Raw genomic sequence first — 21,478 nt, 5'->3', positions numbered from 1 at the left:
CAACAGGATATCCTGCTGAGAAATGTGGCAGGGATAACAGCTGCCTCTGGTTTCTCTGGGCTCGCTCGATCATGTCCGATGGCAGTAAAGCTTTCAGAGGACTGTCACGGAACAGAGTGGGGCCATTATACACTCTCTCCACCGCTCCTATGGAAAAAAGATTGAGACCATCAGACCAGCGCTGAGAGCTCCTGTACCGACCGACCAGGGCCAGGCAAAAGTGTATCTATCTGCGTCTGAGCTCTCCTCTCAATGGGAAGTCTTTGACATCTCCAGCCAGCTGTGCTGCGGGGGAGAGCTTCTTCCATCATGTTTATCGACTGGGAGCTGTCCTCTAATTGAAAAGAGCTGGAGTGGAGACTTTCACTTGGACTCCCTGTTCATGAATAACTCATCGATAGCTTTATGAATAACTAATCGATTAGTCTGAGTTAAAGATCAGACATGAATCCTTGCAGAACTTAGAGAGAAAACTCCAGACTTTGCCTCATTAAAGAATGAACTGTAAATATGACCTTACCGTCTGTCCACACTACAGACAGCAACATATCTGCACTTCTTGGCATCACATAACTCTTTCTTGAAAATACACCATTTCACCAGCCTTTGGGGAATTCCCAAACCACAGTCAGGCTTTGGGACTTGGATGAGATTAAGGGGTTAAAGCTTTCTTTTTTCTGCTAAATACTGCTTTGTCATCATTAACGATAGTTAGTGAGCCCGCTGTTTGCACGCAGTGCAGAGAAAGGACACATCTTGATGTGGGTCTGGCTTGTCAGGCTAATGCTGGTGTGCAGAGCAGCCTGAGCTGACAAATTGAGCGCTCTGGGATACTTATCGTCATTATCGTGTGGAATAAAGTGATTTAACACGAGGCTCAACACCTAGAAGGTTTCAATACACTATTGCAGAGACATGAATACACGGTGACTGAAGCAATCACTTTTTACGCAGTATGTCAGGATGCTGCATCACATATTGTCAAAATGAATGTAATCACCAAAGAAACAAAAACAACCCCACAACAACCAGTCCCTCCAGGATTTTCGCGATGTCGCCAATTCACGCAAATTCAACCAATCACCGAGACTTTGGTGCAACTCGTAATTTTGACCAATCACCGCAACGTTTCCGCAAATGTGACCAATAACCGGAGTTTCCCGCGACTTCAACCAATTCCAGCAGTCCCACGTGCCAGACTTTGCATCTGTATGTGACTCTTGAGAGCCAATGACCAAGCGGGAGTGAGAACGGGTTGATGTCTCTCACACACACACACACACACACACACACACACACACACACACACACACACACACACACACACACTGGTGGATGCAGGAAAAACCGGAGATGAGACGTACATGATGACCTAAATTGAGGACAGCTACGCTCATTATTGTAAGTGCAATGATAAGTTCAATTCCAATTAGTACTTTATCAAACCGTGTGAATGTGTCCCAGGCCAGGTTAGGAAATTAACTAACAATGTAAAGATCAACATGCCACTGACAGATATGTTCAAATTTGATTCAATCAATCAATTATTTTTTGTCTTAAATCCACCAGCCATTTTCATATTATACCAACATTTGCAGCATCCTGAGCCTTTTTTGGTAAGGTTACTAAGAAAACTCAGCCTAGAGTCGTTTTATTCTCCCCTAAACAAGTTTCCTTTTTATTTTTAAAGAACTATACAAAAAAAAACCTGCTACTTTTTCCGTCTCCCGCAACTTAATTGCAACAAACATACAAAAGACATTGCAACTTTTATCGCAATTTTTTACAAAAGCTCCCACAAAATCAGGCATTTTGGGCCACAACAATCTCAAAAAAAGGCCGCAAAATCCTGGAGGGACTGATTTACTCATACGATGACCACAAGGCAATCAAAAACAAAAATAACACAATCAGCGATCAACAGGCTTCCCCACAAATTCCAGCCATGCTGCTGGGGCTCAACAACACACATGGCACCACGCACACGCAAGGGCACAGCAGCCACTGACACTGCTCAAATCTCTAACACCAGCAGCAACTATCTGAAGCAAGCAGTAATAGCTTGTACAACCATTTTACTAAAATGCAGAAAAATCCATTAGACCAAACCAAAAGCTGCAACAGCAGAGGGATTTACACGAAATTCTGAAGGTCTCAAGAGTAGATTTTTCACCCAAAGACAGCACAGGGGGGAAATCTGATTGGATAAAAGCTCTAATTTATGAAATGCACTGGAAGCCGCACAACCGAGGGAGAGTAGCAATGAAATTACGGTAATAGACTTGTGGGAACAGACTTAGTTAAATATATATATATATATATATATATATATATATATATATATACACACACGCACACATATATCCCCTTAACACCGACTGTCGCTAATTTGCATCAAACCCCTTCCATTCCGACTGCAGGCGAGATAGCGTGTGTATTCCCCCCAATGCCGGTTTGTTTAGATGCGATACATACCTAGGAACCTTTTGCATGCACTGGTTTCTCGTAGGACCGGTCGGAGTGGGAGATACATCCGGTTCACGGAAGCGAAATTAACCCTAACCCTAAACCTAACCCTACCCCTAACCCTAAAGAAACTACTGTCAATGTTAGGGAGTAGGAGAGTGTTTTCTTTCTTGTGGTTGTCAAGATCCATGTATTTGTCATTTACAGTTTAGAAGTTCTAACAACTTTGTGACATGAATGAAATCTACTATGTGTTTTATTAATTTTACCATTTTGTAAAGAATTTTAACATAATGCCTGTTGTCGCTAATTTGCATCATACCTAAATTTATATCTATTCCATATGCTATAGACAAATTAACAATCTCAACTTAATTTAGCATCAGCTTGGAGCCAGAAACACACATAATATTTTGTTTATATAATTGTGAATAAATTCAGGCGTCAAGGGGATATATATATAAACACAAATTTTCTGATTCTGACAATCTCTTGGCCAGCAGAGAAGGCCTTGCTGGCCCTTACGGCCCACCTCTGAAACAGATAATGAGTCATTATAATTATCAAATAGCTGCTGTAATATGAAAACCTAGTAAATCCTGAGAGGTTTTTAAAAAAAATCATTTGACATGATTTTCATAGCCCTTATGAGTGGGCTAATTCAGATTCCATGAACACATGGCCAGACATCCATTAAAAACTCCAACCATGATTTTAAAATAGTTTGGCTGTCAGCAAAACCTGAAAAGTGGACTTATTAAGATGCAAGGCTTTTATTAGATACTAGCAGTATTATAGCCAACAATGGCTTATTAACGCATGCCTACAGGGTACAGGATCTGACTGCAACAGCCGCAGAATTTACAAACCGTTTATGATGATTCAGACTCCCAATTAAAAGTAGCAGACTCCCACAGCTACACTTTTTGGGGTCCAAAAATGTAACAAACACAAAATTTGGAAAGAAAGTTACTGGTATAATTAACATTGTGGTACATATGCCAATATAAAAAAATGATTTGAGTAAGTGTAGTATGGGTGTAATGGATCACAAAACTCATGATTTGGACCAGATTACGGTTTTGAGTCACGGATTGGATCCATTTTCAGATCAGCACAAAAAAGGGGAATTTAAATTATTTCTTAAAAAAGTAATTTTTACTAATTACTTATTTCCCCAGTAAATTGCAGTAAAACGACAAAAACAGATGAGAAAAGGTTATTTTACAATAACTTAATTGAATGCATCACAAGGTTGACAACAGCAGTGACCAAGTGCTAGTTTGTGTCTTTTAGCTCAAAGCTTTAGCGGCAGACTGTTGTACGTCCCGGTGTTGGAATCCTCTACGGTGAAATACCGACACACTTTACACAGTTTATAGTTTAGCTGTCAGCATTTTAAACAGTGCTTAATCCAGCTACGAGCTAATGGTAGGCTAACGTGACCCAATGCCAACTGTAACGTTAGTGTTTAATAGCGTGACGTGCAGCGATGCTTCGATTGCCTGTAACGTCCGTTTCGGAGCAAATGCAGACATTTAAGTGGCACCAAAATCTGCTTTAGATACCAGTCGTTAAGGCATGGTGCCATATAAGCACCGGATTTTAACATGCGGCGTTCACATGAAGTGAACATTACGTTGCCTGTATCTTTTCACGGCAACCCTTCATAGAGATTTATCAGCTTACTTTAAGTAACAGCAACAGTAAAAATGCATTTCACACACACTATTATTATGGTTAAACTTTGCAATTTATCCGCGGTACACATGCATTCCGAACCACGGATCAACTATGGTCCGAAGGTTTGGTTTATAATATACATTGTTTGAAATCTCCACAAGTTGGACTTTATCTTTTGGAAATGATGACATTTATTACGTGTAATACATGTAAACAAGGGCAGGACAAAGACCAACAGGAATCCATGCTGAAATAATCGAGGTAACTTTTTTCTGGTAAAAAGAATTTGTTTTGTTTTTAGTGTCATTTAATAAATACACTTCACAGTACATGATTAACAACATATTTAACACATACATATTTGACAGTGTAAATACCCAGTAACTGCATATGGACCATAGAATAAGACCTGATGATGTGATATTGCATTGAGAAAAAGCATTTGCACAAATGTTTCCCTTCTCCAAGAAAGGAAACTAAGACCTGTAACCAGCAGCAACACAATTGTCTAATTTACACAGCAACACTTTGACCTTTCACTGTCACCTGAGGTACTCTAAGAAAGAGCAACAGATCTAGTCTAAATATCACTGAATGAACCAATAATGCCGTATGCAGGCTCCCCTTTTTCATTATCGCGCCACAATGCTATAAAACTGCTCTGCATGTGAGCAGTCCATTTGTCAGTCTGCTCCACCTGCTTCAGTACAAGACAGTGTAGCAGCAGCACCACCACGTGGTCATGGTTGAATGACCTGAAATGCCCTGGCTTGCTCACAATGAGTGGGAGAAAGGTCTGTATGAGACCCATGAACACATGCTGTGACCATGTGGTGAATAATGAGGCTTTTTATACAGAGGAAAGTCAGAAAAAGCACGTCACAACAACTTGAGACTGACAGCTGATTAAAAGCATTTGGATTTTAAAGCCATGCTCTCCTTAAGGTGTGAATAAAAGTAACTGACAGAGAAAAACCCTGATATGTGTTGCAGCGACAGCATTGATTGATGCACAAAGCGTGACATAAAAAGTTCATTATTAAAAATATTCAAAGCAGAACAATGGAAACTGACATATAATGATAATGGCACAATAAATATGAAACTAAAAAAACACCGCCATGATTTGAACAGTACACAGTAACAGCTATTGTTGTTTTAGCCTGGGAAAAAGTGCAGAAGACTTTCCGTTACAAAGAGGCACTAAATGCACTGAGGACCATTCACTGGATTGAGTTACTTCAGGTGCATTCCAAAACTTCAAGCCTAACCCAGCATTGAGCTTCCACATTCCCATTCCCATGATACATCTGCTAACAGCTGAGGACTGAGTGGTGATAAATCAGGTAAGCATAATATTACAGCTATTAGTAGCAGGGTAATGAGGATATTGTTATCATGGCTTATAACTGTTATTTATTGCTGCCACTGGCTCAGGTCTTTATAGCTGTGGTTCCTATTACAGGGTTTAAGTGGTGACAACATCTCTACTTGAGATTTAAATGTTTATCTGTTTTTGTCTACACGTATTAAACGGACAGGAAAAGCCTGCTTTGCTATGTTTTCTTTATTTTCTCTTGTATTAGTTCTTGCACAAAGCAATAAGGGAAATAAGAGGAAAATCTGAAAAACATTTGTTGGATTTATGAAACTTGCTTTGACTGTTCTTGCCAGTCTGTTCTTGCTCACCTCAGTATGTTAATGAAATGCATTTGATCTGAAATTGGATGCACGGGCCAGGTAATTTGGAATTAGCATAGGGAAACGTCCCAATAATCCCATATAAAGGCAGCAGACTCAAATGCTGTATGCAAACCACAAACCAACTCGGAAAAAAGAAGAAATAAAAGAAAAAGGAACGGAAATACCTACCAAGAATGGGAAATACATAAGGGCAGCAAAAAGAAGAAGAAGAAAAAAAAAAGGTTCTTCTTTTCGTTAATTTGGAATTAGCATAGGGAAACGTCCCAATAATCCCATATAAAAGGCAGCAGACTCAAATGCTGTATGCAAACCACAAACCAACTCGGACAGAAGAAGAAATAAAAGAACAAGGAACGGAAATACCTACCAAGAATGGGAAATACATAAGGGCAGCAAAAAGAAGAAGAAGAAAAAAAAAGGTTCTGCTTTTCGTTAAGAAAGACTCTTTAGCATATGTCATCCACTTTTTGACAAATTAATAACACTCTCAAAAAATAAAAGGAACTTTAAAAAACGAGAATAAAAACCCTTTACAATGTAACAAAATGAGTCGCTGTTGGGTTTCAACGCCATGTCTGTGCTCAAGTTCCACGAAACCATCACCCATGTCTTGAGGTGGTGCCAGATGGGGTGGGGGGACACCATGGTGCATTGCAATATTGTGTTGAACGTAGCAGGCCATAGTCATTTTGTCCACTTTTTCAGGTGTGTATAAAAGCCTGTCACCTGCCTTTCAGTTTATAGACAGTGCACTCTAACACTGAGCGAGTGCACGTCAGTTTCTGGTTATCACTTTAAATTAAAAGCTAGATTTATGTTGAAAGTTGGTAATTCAGATCTACGAAAATTCTATCATGTAATAACACTTAAGCCCCTCCGATCTCCAGCAGTGCCTTGATTCTACCGCATAACCACGAACCTTAGCAAAAAGGAGTCATGCGCTCCCCCGGCCAGCGGGACCGGTGTGTGCGTACGTGCAGGTAGGCTTCCACTTAATCATCTTGTGTAAACTTTTAAAATTATAAAATAGATAATACATAATTGTAAAACATGTTTCTGTGTTTTCATGAAGTAAATTGCTTTTTCATCCTAATAATTAATATTTCACAGCACCAACCGTAAGTTGGCTTTTGTGCGTATTGGCTTATGTGTGGTCCAGGGCACTCTTAAACATCCAATATGTAATATATTTACTATAATAAATCCCCAAATGACGCCAATGCGTCATCAGATATTAAGGAAACATGCTAAGTTGAAATACTATCTTTTCTGACAACAATGCTAATGCCAGTATTTTCTCCTTTTGAAATTTCCATTCCGTGACGGAATTTCTGTTTGTGTTTTGGCCTGTGTGTTGTTATCAACTGCCCAGTTTGACAGCCAGGCCGGGTTGCCAGATATACCTGTAAAAACGTATACCCAGCGCGCTACAGTAAACAAACTAACAGGATCAAAGGAGATAGATTCTACCCGACCTAAAAAAAAAAAAAAGACAACATGTTTCTAACAGTTGCGTGACCAGAAACAACAAACCCTGGGTAAATACTGGAGACGTATTTGAAAGATGGAGACAGCTTAGAGCCCAAAAGGACGCTGAGTTGGCTAATTTCCTCCTGAACAGGTAAGCATTAGCATGTGTTATTAGCAGTTCCCACCGTACTTCCAAGCCTCGGAAGTGTGTCCGTCAGTCGGGTGGAGAGGACGGAGAGGTTGTTTTGTTTTTAGCGGTTCCTACCGTAATTATAAGCCGAAAAAGTCTGTCAGTTGGGTGCAGAGCTCTGCGTGAGCACAGGCTTTTATGACTGTCGATATAGCCAGCATCTAACGTTAGCTACTCCTCTGTACTGTGAAGTAACGTCTGGCTATGTGAGACAAGCGTCTAGCAACATTGTTGTGGATGCTGCGGTCTCCGCCAGGCGACCTTCGTGAACTTTGAGTCTGGGGAGGAGGGGGCGGGGGGCGACGACTCTCACCAGAATTTTGTACTGCAGTAACTATTTTAAACACTAGCTATCAGCATTACATATTGCACCTTTACATTTTGATCTTACCTAAAAACTAGTATTGATGAATGCCACAAAAGTTATTAAATTGTACGCAAACGTGTACGCACATTTCATGCACAAGGCGGATTGACAGTGGCCAGTAAGACATTAGATTTTCTGAATGTATTGTAACTGTACACATGTGACAGGGTTGTGCTGAAAGGGAGCGTGCTCAGAACAAACTCTGCCTGGATAAATAAACGTTAAGAAACGTGTGGCTGCTCTCTGGCTTTTTCAACTGCACCTCTGACGTGTCGGAGGAGCCTCTGTTGCTGAGTTGGAACGCACTGCGGAGAAAAGCCAGAAGAAAACGTTTCTCGCCGTGGTGCAGTGTTGATGTTTAGTCCAGGGGTACCTCCGACACAATGGGCAACATGGAGACGGTGGCCCGCTTAGATTCCTTCATCTTGTCCAGGCCGAAAAGGAGGTCCAGCTGGGTGACTGGCCGCAACCGGTCCTCATCCACAGGTCTGGAGCAAAGGACAAAAGAGGACAGAGGTCAGACACAGTGACCTATACACAGCTACCAATAGCTGTGGCCCAAACTACCTTCTCAATGGGCGTTTTAAAAAGAAAAGAAAAAAAAGACTACAGGATCAACTCAGTGCATAGATTACTGAGAACTACAGTAAGGTTGCATGTCTGTAGAGAGCCTTCAGCAATGTGTTCTGCTTCCTTTTATTCCTTAGTACCATAGTGTTTAGAGTGCTGAGAACTTAACAAGTTAAAAATCTTTATTTTTGTAGCAATAGTGCCTTGCTCCAAGCTACAACTGAAGCATGGGTTACACAGATAAGATATTTAGCATTTTATAAATAAATAAATAAATAAATAAATATAAATATATATATATATATATATATATATATATATATATTTTACCTCAGATACCTTCCAATTTAATCTCACACAGTATTTTGTGAAGTTGATCAACACTCCAACGACTCCGTATGGAGGCCTGAAACTTGCCTCAATTATTTTAATGTGTATTCACTTATTACTTTTAATATCACATTGAAAACTGAAAAGAATGTTTCATTTGTGGGAATATTAAGTCAAATGTTAAGTTTGAGAGTACCAGAATATAAATCACTTAAAATAATATTGCTGTCAAAAAACCCACACTTGACGGTTTAGGGTAGGTACTGTATTTAAACAAAGAGCTGCTCGGTGGACCCAAAGGCTATGAAATCTTGTGGGTGTTTGAATATGAGTCGTACGTTTCTTCCTCCTCGCAGTCCTGTAGCTGCTGAGCGATCTGCCTCATCTGCTCTTTGCGGACGTAGTCCCGGACTCTGTACATGGCAGCATCGCGGCAAAGCTCCCGGAGGTCACTGCCAGAGTAACCCTCTGTCTTCTCAGCAATCTCCTTTAGATTAATGGCATTGCTCAGCTGAGTAGAGAAGCAGGACAGCAATGTGAGACACATTTAAAAAAATGAATCTGTGTGTTCGTGGGGGATCTGATCTACTTTCATGTGATTTGATGGTGAAGCTACAGCTGTGAAATGGGCTCTGACAATGCCAAAAGCTGACTTGAATAAAAAGAAAATCACATCTTACATTTTCTCCTGCTAAGATCAGCCTCAGGATGTCCTGTCTTTGTCTTGTGTTCTGCAAAGACAGAAGGACAATGGTTCTTTAAAGCATAGTAATGTGCAACCTATGAATCAAAAAAAGAAGGCACCTATCAATTAGCAACTAATCACCAGTTTAAAGACTTTCTAATGATTAGACACTGCCTAAGTGCCATTACAACTGCCTGAAGACATTATACATAAACAATAGGTGTAAATACATGTACTGCTATAAGATATAATTATACTCCTTTACTGTTTTCTCCTGCATTAGCAGCTTGCATATATTTATATCTGACACGATTAGGTGCTGTTTATTGTACTGTATTAAAAATATATTAATTTCACTTGAATTTACTCTGGGATAAAACTGCCCCAAACATTTGACAGTAAATTTGATTCTTCCAACATATTACATACCGTATAAATTCATGTGTATTAATTTAATTTTCATAGACAACTGTTTGTGCTGGCGTATGTGTGTACGCGTCTTACTGGCAGGCCAACATGAAAAGTGGTAGGCATCCTGCGCAGAATGGCTGGATCCACATCCTGTGGCCTGTTTGTGGCTCCCATCACCATCACCTACAATCATAAGTAATCATCGTAAGGGACATACAGGACATACTGCTCCGCCTTTAGCGTTTTCGCTGTCACATGATAAACTAACAGGTGCTGCTAATGCTGCTTATGGGTATTGCCGCTTCCTGGCCCCGGCAAGTTTGAAGAAGGAAACATGGAGGACCAAATTTGGACAAAATCCAAATTTCAGGAACAGGAGTAAACTTCTTTGCCCAGAAAAAGAAAAAGGATAAAAGAGCAAAAGACCGGCTTTTTGAAGCGTGAAGGCTACTGAAGCTGTAATACGTACTTTGAACTGCGTGATGCGAGAGAGTTGATTGCGATATATGATCTCAACGCTAGATGGGAGACATTCCTACACATTGGACCTTTAAAGACGACTAGTTGCTGATCATGTGGTTTTGTCACTAACAACATAGACTTGTAGCACAGTCACTGGCAAAATTTGTCAAAACCCACGCTCATTTTGACTTTACTCACTTTATTTAAAAGCCACGAAACATTTGGGACATAAGGAGATATTGGAGCTAAGGACGAGAAGAGCTGCCTGTAGCGGTTTGGATTTCTGCTACGCTGAAGGACGTTTGTCAGCTGTTTGTGTAAAGACACGCAGGAGCTACTGTACATGCTAATGCTAACCTTACAGGCTGTCCAGCATTGGATCACTGGATTATCACACGGAGCCCAACGTAGGAGGTAAGACTTGCACTACACTTAATGGCCATCTAAATTGCGTGCACAAATAACTAAGCATAAACCCAATGCATTTGAGGCAAACTTTTGATTGACTGACTATCACAGAGATGTGCGACCCAGCATTGGACCCAATTACCGGGACTGGTGTGCGTAAAGTTACAGCTGTAAACCATTACAGGGTTTCCCCACAGCACTTTGCAGCTTAGGTGGCCACCATAGCAAGACACGCCTGCCGCCTTAACTATCGGCACGTCGGTACTACCGAGGACGAATTCACTTTAAATCAAACGGTGCCAAATTTCGGTACCCAAGAGCACATAAGCGCGAGCATATCTGACGTCTCAGCATCTTGACAGAGAGCGGAGCTCTGACTGCTGACCCCCCCGGTCTGACGGCAAACCCCACCATACCACCTTAACTAACAAAGTTTCTGATTGAAACCCTGAAGTAGTGTGAGTAGAGTGTTGAAGCACAAACTGAAGAACGGGTAGTTGAGCTCACTGCAAAAGCACTTGCTGATAAACTGGACAGCTTGCAAAATGCTAGAAAGGCTAAGCAAAGCAAGCCTCTTAAGAGAATCAATAAGGGTTGATATTAAAGGGTGATAAAATACAGATCTAGAATGAAAAGCATCCCCTCCTGTGATTTTATTAGGCTAATTACGTCATCGTCGACTTTGATCACATCAGGGTCGACTTTAAAAAATCTGAAGTCATGCAACCCCTGGTACGTACATAACAGCATAGGAAAGAGCTTTGGTTGTGCTACCTGGGTGGTTGAGGAAGTATCCAGGCCGTCCCACAGGCTCATGAACTGGGCCTTCATCATGGCTGTGGCCTCATGGTCCAGGCTGGAACGGTTCCTCAGGAATGACTCTAAACAAACAAGAGACAAGGAGCAAAAACAAGGATGAAGACAGCATTTACACAAAACTCATCTGCTCCTCGATACAGCATAGTATCGCGATATACAGTGACAATGCTGTATTGATAAACAGACAATAAGTATTATATTATTTTATAAATTGTACATGAGAATTTACCATTTTTGGTACTAGAATGATAAAAGCAATTGGGGCTCACAGTGTCAGGCTTTGAAACTCGTTCTACATTGATGGAAGGGACATAATGATTAAACAGTCTGTTAAAGTGCTAAGACTGAATATGCTTTAAGGAGCTGCAAACCTAACCTATTAAAAGAAAGGTTTCCAATGTTGCTTTAGTTGCTTTTCCAGCCTGACAAAATTGTATTTTTGTCAAAAAACCCATTACTTTTTTTTGTTGGTAAGAAAACTGTAAAAACATCATAACAATATCAGTATCAGCTGTTTGAAATAATGTCTGCTCGAGTAAAGATAAAGCTGAATCACATCTAACAGTGCAATAAACTAATGCATTTTTTGAAAGTAATCAAACTCACCCATCTCATCAATAAAGATGATGCAGGGCTGGATTTTGACAGCCAATGAGAAGACAGCAGCAGTCAGCTTCTGTGATTCGCCGTACCACATGTCGGTCAGCGTGGATGCCTGAAGGTTGATAAACTTGCAGCCCGAGGCTTTGGCTGTTGCCTTGGCGATCATGGTCTTCCCACATCCCGGAGGACCAAACAATAAAACACCTGCAAGGACAAAATATTAAACACAATTAAGAATTACTGTTCCTTTCAACCTCCTGTTATGTTTTGGTTTGAAATACTAAAATTAGTACTAAACGAAGTAGACTTCCAGCATATATTAAAAGGTGCTATAAGCGATGTTGGGTGAGGTTACTTCTTGTTGACGTTCAAAGTATTTTCAAACAAAACGAAGACTAGCTCGCTCCCCCAAAAAAAAAAAAAAAAATCCTTCTTGTCCATTATTGGCTGAATGCTGGAACACGGTTTGTGTATGTTTGCATGGTCTTGGTTGGTTTGCAAAAAACTTTGTTTTTGTTGGCATTTGTGGACCCTAGGCTGTCTACAGAGACCGCGTTTTTTTACAGTGTGTTTAGGGGAGAGGTTTGCTGTATGTGACAAAAAATGTTGTAGCCTAAAAAACACGTGACATCGCTTAGAGTACCTTTAAATCACATGTGTACGTTTATAAAATACATCCTGTTTGAGAAAAACAATACATTTTACATGATTTAACAGTTTATATACCTTATTATACCCGTATATTGTGACTCATATCAACTACTGTGCTAGTTGTGAGAAATAGTGTCGGTTGCGTTAGGGCACATAGCTCTAAATGGAGGCATAATACACCAAATGACTTTCTAACAATAATGAGAAAGAGAATGGCTAATCAACAAACCGATGGGGTTTATAACATTCTAATATCTGTAGTTTGTCAAAGTCATGAATCATAAAACTCAGTCAGCTTGCCATTGATGCATATCAACTCAAATTACTAGCATTTATGAAAGAAAGTGCAGTCAGAAATTGTAACAGCGACTTGGTTGACATTGTTTTTGTTATATTTATTAAGAAATAAATATTGACCGTGAGGTTAAAAGGCTAACTTTCTTCAGCACTTTTCAGTTCCATCCAGAGTTAACAGTGTTAAAAGTTGCTTCCTGCATTTAAACAGCAGCTCTTGGATACTTATAAATCACTGGGACTATAAGTTCTTGGTAGACCTAAAGAAGCAGGGTGAGCCTGAACATACAGAAAAAGTAACCAAGTAGATTTTATGGCAAAATAGTGTTCCTCAAGTCAGTCCTTTGACCTCCATTCAGCATAACACATGTTTCAATACAAAGCATACTAAAGGCAAAAGAAAAACCTGAAATAAGTCAGTTGGCCTGAGTACAGGTCTGGTAGGTCATCAGTTAAGAAACCAAGTGTCTGCTGACAGTATTAGCAGACCATCTACAGCATTTGAATTATTTATTGTGAAAAGGGGGCATGTAGTACAAGATTTTCCCTTGTTACTGCTCCTGTTTGATCATGAAATGTGTATTATTATTCTACAGATCACATCTCATAATTAGTGTTAAGTGTTTTGTTAGAAGTGTGCACTGAATTGAAATAACGATTAATGAAATAAAACCTCTCTTCCCCAAAAATGACAAATTGGGTAAAAAGAAAATACTTTCAAGAAGCACTGAAGATTAAATAACATTAGCCATCAATGTGTAGTTTCCAATCCATTAATACATCACTCACAATTACTAAAAGAAGTACATCTTATTTTATCCTATAAGGTTAGCACGAACCTTAAAGATTATGTGTAAAATTTCAACATTAAATATCTGATTAGATGACATGTTGCGGTACCTTTAGGAGGCTGAAAGAGTTTGGATCCAGCCAAAAGGTGTCTTTTCTGAAAGGGCAGGATGACTGTGTCTTGCAGCTCATTGATAATCTCATCCAGACCTGCTATATCTCTCCAGGACACCTGCAGAGGGCAGATTATAATGAAGTGCAATGATAAAAAGGGTAGAAATGTCACAACACTTCATAATCTCAATGTCATGGATAAGAATTACAGCCCTTACTTTCATAGTTTGAGGATCAACTAGATGAACTGCAATGTTCATCTCATACTCTGTTAGTTTGACGCCCTCAATGCCAATCCTCTTCATCAGTTGTTCTGCCTGTAAAGAGGAGACACACAACTCAGCTGAAGACACAAAAGGGTAACCGATGGTGTGCAAAATGCTGCTCCAGTCATTCCTTAATCATATCTGCTACACTGACAGCAGAGAACTCAGACAAATGGCTATGTCCACCTTGATTTGATGTTTTATGTTGATAAATGTGCTGATGTGCTGCTTAGTCTAGTTTAGTTTAATATGTTCAATATACCCTTTTCTTGGCTTGGTTTTTCTGTTTGGAGGTAGGGTCCATAGCGTCTACAACCCATTTGATGCTGTAGTAGGTTGCTGCGCCAAAGATGGTCAACCTCAACAACATGCCCACCACTTCCTTCCTGGACAACGGCCGCATCAGGGCCTCTTTGGGAAGATCTTTAAGCAGCATCTCTGCTAGCTGATGTCAGTCCATTAGCTGGGTAAAAAAAATGTGTAACAGAGAATATAAGAATCATAATTTTTGAAAACAAATAAAAACAACATAGATTTACACATCACACAAGTATTTAGCACCAGTTAGAAATAGGGCTGTAGCGATACACTAATCTCACGATACGATACACGATATTCAGCTCACGATACGATATATATCACGATATTCAGCCAACGATACGATTCGATATATTTTGATACACTTACATAATTTTCTGAAAGATTTAAAGGGGACCGAGTGATTTTGGTGACCTCTTGTGAGTGTTCTATTTATTTGGATTTAATTAATTGAACTGAAAACATCAATTACACAATATATGTCTCTGACTGGACAGAGAGTCTACAGCAGGGATCATCAACTACATTTTTTTCTGAATTTTTCTAAGCACTCTGGCGGCCGGACTTTCAAATAAAGAAAATAAAATGAATTTATACCTAATACCCCTATTCTTGTTCGAAATTTTCACTTTCTTACTGAATTAATGCTACTATTTTTTAACATGTATTAGTGTGAGCAAACTCCTAAAAAAACATGGAAACTCCATAATGATAACTGGCTCTTTAACTAGAAAAAGATCTCAGACTAGGAGGCAGTTCACTGAGGAGTGATGGTTAAAGTCTGTGATTATGGAAACATTGTTGTAGTATGCAGCGTCCTGATTGGTGGAAAATGCTTGCAGAAAGAAAGGTTGTTGTCAGGTAAACATATCACTGTCAAAGACGCTGAAGGGAAAAGTTGACGTGGAAAAGCCAAAAGCCCAGCTTTAACGATGAATGGACTGATAAGCAGGCTATGCACTCGTCATGTATGCCTCAAAATTCGCTATTTGCAGAGTAGAGCTGTGTTTGCGTACAACAGCGCAGTGGACTGAGCAGATTGAAATATCGCTTTCTACATGTTTATGCCGGTCTACACAGGTGAGTGCATTGATAAGTATTGACTTTCTACTCACGAAGGTTTAATTGTAGCCTATTTACAGAAAAGAGACTAGCGTGAGTTCATCTGTCCCAGCGGCCGTTGGTAACTCTGTATCGTTCCCAGTCAGGCGCTGCGTGTTTTAACCTTTAACACAGACAGAGAGCTTTTGCTTAGGGATTGTTGTTGTTTCTTCCGTTTTTTTGAGCTGGCACAGTGCTGTGAAACATCAATCTACAGTCAGCTGTTATCACAGGATGCAGGTAGGGATGTCCAAATGAAGCTTTTTGAACCATTTTCTTTATTTTCTGAGCTTTCTCTGTTCAAAGAAAAAGGTTAAAGGAATGGCAATTCAGTGTGATTTCAACCCTTTGTTGAAGAGAGAGCCCCATCTAGTGGGCTCAGAAAAAAAGAGAAAATGGTTCACAAAGCTTCATTTGGCCATCACTAGATGCAGGTGAAAGAAAACGAATAGTAACAGAAACTTTCAAAATGAAACTGCCAATACGCTCATTAAGTCGTTTAATTTACAAGAAAGAGACACTTTATGATCCATTTCTGTGCAAAAGGGCTGCACACACCTCACGTAAAATATATAAATAGATGACTATTTTTACGCTCCGCGGAGCATACACACCTGTATGCACTGTTCTCGTGCCTGGTGTAGCCAGTTTCATTGATTTAAGTGTGAGCCTAGTGTTGGAACGTCCGCTCCGCATACGTTACACGTGCAATGTAGCAAGCCCGTAACATTCATTAAAATTAATTGAACTTTTAAGGAGAGGAACGAGAAGCGAATTGCCTGTAAGTGTGAAAACAGCTTCATCTGCGCATCCGTTATATATCTATATATTTTTATTTTTTTATTTTTTATTTTTTAAATATATAGCATAATTATATAATTTTCTCATTCTTTCGGTAGGGAAAACACTATGCTCCACCCTGTGGCGGGAACTAGAATCCCATGTTGCTTGATTTAACAAATTACACAATTTATGTTGCTTTGCAGTACATTTCTGTAATTAAAGTGTCATTTGACCATCGAATGGCAGGGAGTAGGTGGAACCAAATCATTAAATATATTATATTATTGAGGTAATACAATATAATAATAATAATAATAATAATAATAATAATAAGAAGAAGAAGAAGAAGAAGAAGAAGAAGAAGAAGAAATGGTGCATTGAGGTATGAACCAGAAATATTTGTGCTGTGGAGCTTGTTTACATTATTTCTGGCGTCAGATAAGACTTCTCCCAATCAGAAACTAACCCGTATGTCACTTGGTAACAATATTTGCTACCAACAGTATTTGAGCTGAGGTCATTTAACCTTACATACCAACACGACGTCACTATTTTACGGTATGGTTTACTACCGAGGAAGAAATCCTATAAATTCGTCAGTTAGCGTCTCCAGGCAAGATAAAGCTAACGAACGTAGCTAGGCTATACAGTCTAAGCTAACGAAGCTGAAACTAGCAAGCACCAAACAGTCATTTTAGCATTGTGAACTGTTTATATAAACCTAAGGGCTGAGTACATTTTACCCACACTCTGTTTGACGTCACACATACACAGATAAACGACAAAAGAGTCATACTTACTAAAGAACAGCGAAATGCTACTGAATAACGCTGAAAACACTGGCAGCATTTAAGGTGCATTACGTTTTGTAACTCGGGTAGGAACAAACACTTCAGTTCCGGGATTGGTTTCAAACCACCTAGCCAGTCAGCCACTGGAGGGCAATGCTTGCACACAGGTACTATCAGCACCATGGACAGCATCTCCATTACTACGGCAGGTAGAAGTCATGGTAGAAGAAGGTGAAAAAAGTAGTGCGCAGAATTTGGACTGGCAACCATTTATTGTTTACTGGTGCTTAAATTTGCATGTGGTATTGAACCTTTGAGGGACATTTTGAAGAAAGAAAATCAGTAGGGAATTTTTATATTCATTTATGTAATCAATAATATGCATCATAAAAACACTTATTTTAAAATGTGTTAATATGTATCAAAAATATGCTAAAAGCTATTTAAATGTAGGCCTATCTACTTTTTTGCCAATTATGCCACAACGTGTAATAAACTACAATGTTCTGGTAGACTACAATTCATGCAAATGTAACCAAGTCTGGTATATAGCTGTTTGTTTTCCACTTATTTCCAGTGCTGTCTCGTGTGAGATATTCCAGTCTTCTTAACAGCAGTTTCAAAGATAAGACTGTAACAAATGGGCTTCTCCTACAAGCAATTTATCACACATGGGCTAAAGGGATTGTTAATTGTCACAGATTGTGTGCAAACTTTGAAAATGCTGTTACAGCTCGTTTCCAGACTGATCTCTGCTTCAGGATTTTATCAGTGAAATATAGATTAACACTGCTGATAACACTGCTGAGAAGAAACTGAAGTATAGAAGTGTAAAGACATATACTATAACTCCACAATTTGCAACCATTTACAGCAGAGGATTTAATGAATACACAGGCTCCTTTTTGGTATTTTCCCCAAGACTTCACAGCTCTTGCATCAACCTGAATACGGCACCTTAAACTAAAATAAACAATAACCGTTTCCATTGTATCATTCACCTCACAGTCCACATGAGATGTAGTACACTCTGGCCCAGTTTACCACACTTCTCTGTGAGTAGTGTATAATTAACAGAATTTTGAACAATGTGCTAGAAAAGGGGGATTGTCTTTTCTATTTTTTTTTCTTTTTTGCGGGTTCATTCATCAAACCTCTCCCTCTTTGTTGACCAATTAGTTGTCCAAATTGGATGCAAAATTCCATTTTGCACAGCTCCACGGTTTAAGCATCCAGCAAAGTTAAGTCCATCCTTGTTGTGAAAATGGCACCCAGGCTGCTATTGCCCACACCTTTGGCTGTGAAAATGCTTCATAAAAAGCTTTAATCCCCCTGTACTGCAGCAGCAAGTCCCAGGAGATAGCAGCTTGACAGGGCCATTTTGATGGGTCTGGGCATGTGTATCTGCAAAGTGCAGCCGGGGCTCCCACAACGGCTCGCACTCAAATGGGTGAGATAAAAAAACCAAAAACACATCCAACTCCCATGGCTGTCCATCTCTACCATGCCAACGCTGAAATAAAGCTCTCTGATGCTAACAGCTTTCACATGCAAAAGCTGCAGTCTTAGCAGAAAACAGACTGGCAAGTGGCAACTGATTGTTTTGCCACATAAATTATGAATCCCTGTCGAGGGGGTACTAGCCAGGTTATAATTAGCCATTCTTTCATTAGTGTGACTACTGAGCAGTGAATATATATCTACCTTTTAACTGAACGAATTTGAACATTTACCACTTCAGTAAATGTTGGCCCACACAGCCGTTAATTACCCTTTAGATCTCCCAGGAAGATATATAATCTCCTGCAGGATAAATGATCATTTGGAAGTGGATTATTTATTTGCCTGTTACCCAGAGGAATCAAAGGATTTATTTCTGAAAACACTAAGTGCTGGAAGTAGACCACTCACCTGAGTATATCCACTTTTGAACAGAAGTGGACTGTCTTTGTGAGTTTTATTATTAATTTTTATTATTAATATGGCACCACTTTCTACCAAGTCAGGAGTTATAAAGGGTTTGTACAGTAAATCTTAACTAATGGCTTGATTGATGTTTTATAAAAAAAAAACTTTTAATTAATGCTTTAGTCTCACGGCAGTTCGTGAAATGGTCACGTTATTTAATCTATTGATTTGTGTACACGGACGCATTTGTTGTTTTTTTCGTGGTGGTCAGCACGTTATTTAAAGTAATATATTTCAATGGGAAGCATCTTTCGGGATCACAGCACGACTACGGTAGCGAGTAGTATGAAATGCCGAAAATTTGCATAGGGAGGTTGGTTGGGTGGTGGATGGGTAAAACAACACAGGACTTTCAACCCCGGAAGCCGGGGATCCTGTCCCGCGTGTGGCGTTTCATTTCCCCATTGTTTTTTTCCTAAACACAACCGTCCCGTTCTTATTGCGCGTCCCCCAAAGACCGCGGATCGTGTCCCGGCGTGTGACGTGTCCTTTCCCTGTTCTTCTTTTCCTAAACCCAACCTCCATATAGATGCTTCCCATTACCACCATGGGAAAAAAAACAATATAAACGTGTCCGTGTACACAAATCAATAGATTAAAAATATTGTGACCATTTCACGAACTGCCATGAGAGCGTGTTGTCATAGATCAGTTTCTGTTTCCACAACACAATGTAGTGCATTTAACCATTGCCCTTCCTGCCACTCTGCTTTCTGGTTGCACTGTTTGGCATCATCAGCTGCCAACTACTCAGGGGCGTATAAATGATTCATGTCTATTATATGACAAATAAGCCTATAATTGTCATTTGACGTAGATGAAAAAACAGAGGGATGAGAAGACGATAGATGCATGAAAGAAGGGATGAGACTCAATATTGCTCAACAAAGGGATTTCACATGGTGCTGAGGCTTCCTCGGGCATGCACTCTTTGTTCAATCTGCCAAGGTAAGTCACGCAAGTAGACAACCCATCGACATCGCCAGAAAAAGATGATTACAGCTGTACAGTAGTTCCAGACTGACAACATTCTCCAGTTTGCTCAACTCCGCGGGCCCCACCATGGATACAGCATAAGAAAAAACTGCTTAAAGAAAGAGTAATCATTTGTGTTCTCCTTCTCCTCCATCACCTGAGACAGGGGGAGAAGGCAATGCATTCTCTATTCATACATGTAGATTAGGCAGGTTCCAGACTTCTTGATCTGAAGAGGAAATTAGTTTGTTAGGTGAATCAGTGAGGTGGAAATTTGTGGAATAATAAAAATGTTCTAAAATAATATTGTTTTTTTTTTATACAGTTTTAAAAAGTAAAATAGGGGTTGGACAGCGGGCTGATAATTAGGGTTGGGCATCGTTTGGATTTTAACGATTCTGATTCCGATTCTTCATTTCGATTCCGGTTCTTATCAATTCTCAATTCTGATTCTTTGAGATGATTCATTTGGAAATAAAATATAACATTTATGAACTTCAAACTCTGACCTCTGCGCCTTGTTTCACCTCTGACAATTTTGATATATTCGTTGGAATGATTCCAGTTTTGATTCCAGAGATTAAATGCTACTGTGTCTGAGAAGTATCTCAGACTGGTTAGTCTAAGCTGGAATCCAATTCACCAAAAACCCAAAGTGAGAGGAGAGCATTAGGTGGTATTAAATGTTTGGATATAGATATTCCTGTAATGTGGTAGCATGTATACATGTAAAATATTTTAACATGTCCTTTTAAATACACAACAGAATAGGTTGATTGCCAAAGACTCCCAAAACAACATATATGAATGTTGCACAGTGGACATTTTAAAAATGTGACCGAAACACGTGACCACGATGGCAGTTTTAATCATGTAACCGTTCTATTTAACATGATGTTCGTAGTTTTTTATCACGTATTCAACGTTGTGAAATGGAAGTAGTTAAATTTAGGCAAAAAAAATACTTAGATAGTGTTAGCAAAACATAGATTAAGGTCTGTAAAAGTTCATTTAAGAAAGTGACCGTTGACTTTTCTTTGTTTACAGATCATTTTAGCCATTTTAAGGCCTTTATTAGACAGACAGCTTGAGATGTGAAACGGGAGAGTTCAAGTTCAAGTTCATTTATTTATATAGCACATTTGAACAGCCGCTAGACAGACCAAAGTGCTTTACAGAGCTAGCATAAAAAACATAAAACCAGCAAGACAAAGCGTAAGACAGAAAATAAAAACAACAAAGCTAAGAGCAACCTTAAAA

General features: G+C 39.5%; 1 protein-coding gene across 1 annotated transcript; it reads right to left on the bottom strand.

The window, feature by feature from the left end:
* Positions 1-8,002: 8,002 nt before the first annotated feature.
* On the bottom strand, positions 8,003-17,354 carry atad1a (ATPase family AAA domain containing 1a). Its single transcript, XM_028578879.1, has 10 exons — positions 17,285-17,354; positions 14,545-14,745; positions 14,235-14,333; positions 14,014-14,134; positions 12,172-12,372; positions 11,521-11,627; positions 9,970-10,059; positions 9,461-9,511; positions 9,119-9,291; positions 8,003-8,368 (listed from the first exon to the last, which is right to left on the bottom strand). Exons 2-10 carry the CDS (start codon positions 14,716-14,718, stop codon positions 8,239-8,241), a joined length of 1,146 nt encoding a protein of 381 aa, XP_028434680.1. The 5' UTR covers positions 14,719-14,745; positions 17,285-17,354; the 3' UTR covers positions 8,003-8,238.
* Between the last annotated feature and the right edge of the window lie 4,124 nt (positions 17,355-21,478).

Source organism: Perca flavescens, chromosome 5 (genome assembly GCF_004354835.1).
Source record: "Perca flavescens isolate YP-PL-M2 chromosome 5, PFLA_1.0, whole genome shotgun sequence".
In the NCBI taxonomy this organism is placed as follows: domain Eukaryota; kingdom Metazoa; phylum Chordata; class Actinopteri; order Perciformes; family Percidae; genus Perca; species Perca flavescens.
This window is presented reverse-complemented; position numbering and strand designations above follow the sequence as displayed.

What these genes read in the sequence shown, in the direction of transcription:
- atad1a (XM_028578879.1), bottom strand. Translation starts at nt 14,718, where the DNA reads ATGCTGCTTAAAGATCTTCCCAAAGAGGCCCTGATGCGGCCGTTGTCC. An exon ending in AAAACCAAGCCAAGAAAAGG is followed by an intron (nt 14,334 to 14,544) that starts GTATATTGAACA and finishes TCCTCTTTACAG; the next exon opens with GCAGAACAACTGATGAAGAG. An exon ending in ATACTTCCTCAACCACCCAG is followed by an intron (nt 10,060 to 11,520) that starts GTAGCACAACCA and finishes TTATGATTGTAG; the next exon opens with GTGATGGTGATGGGAGCCAC.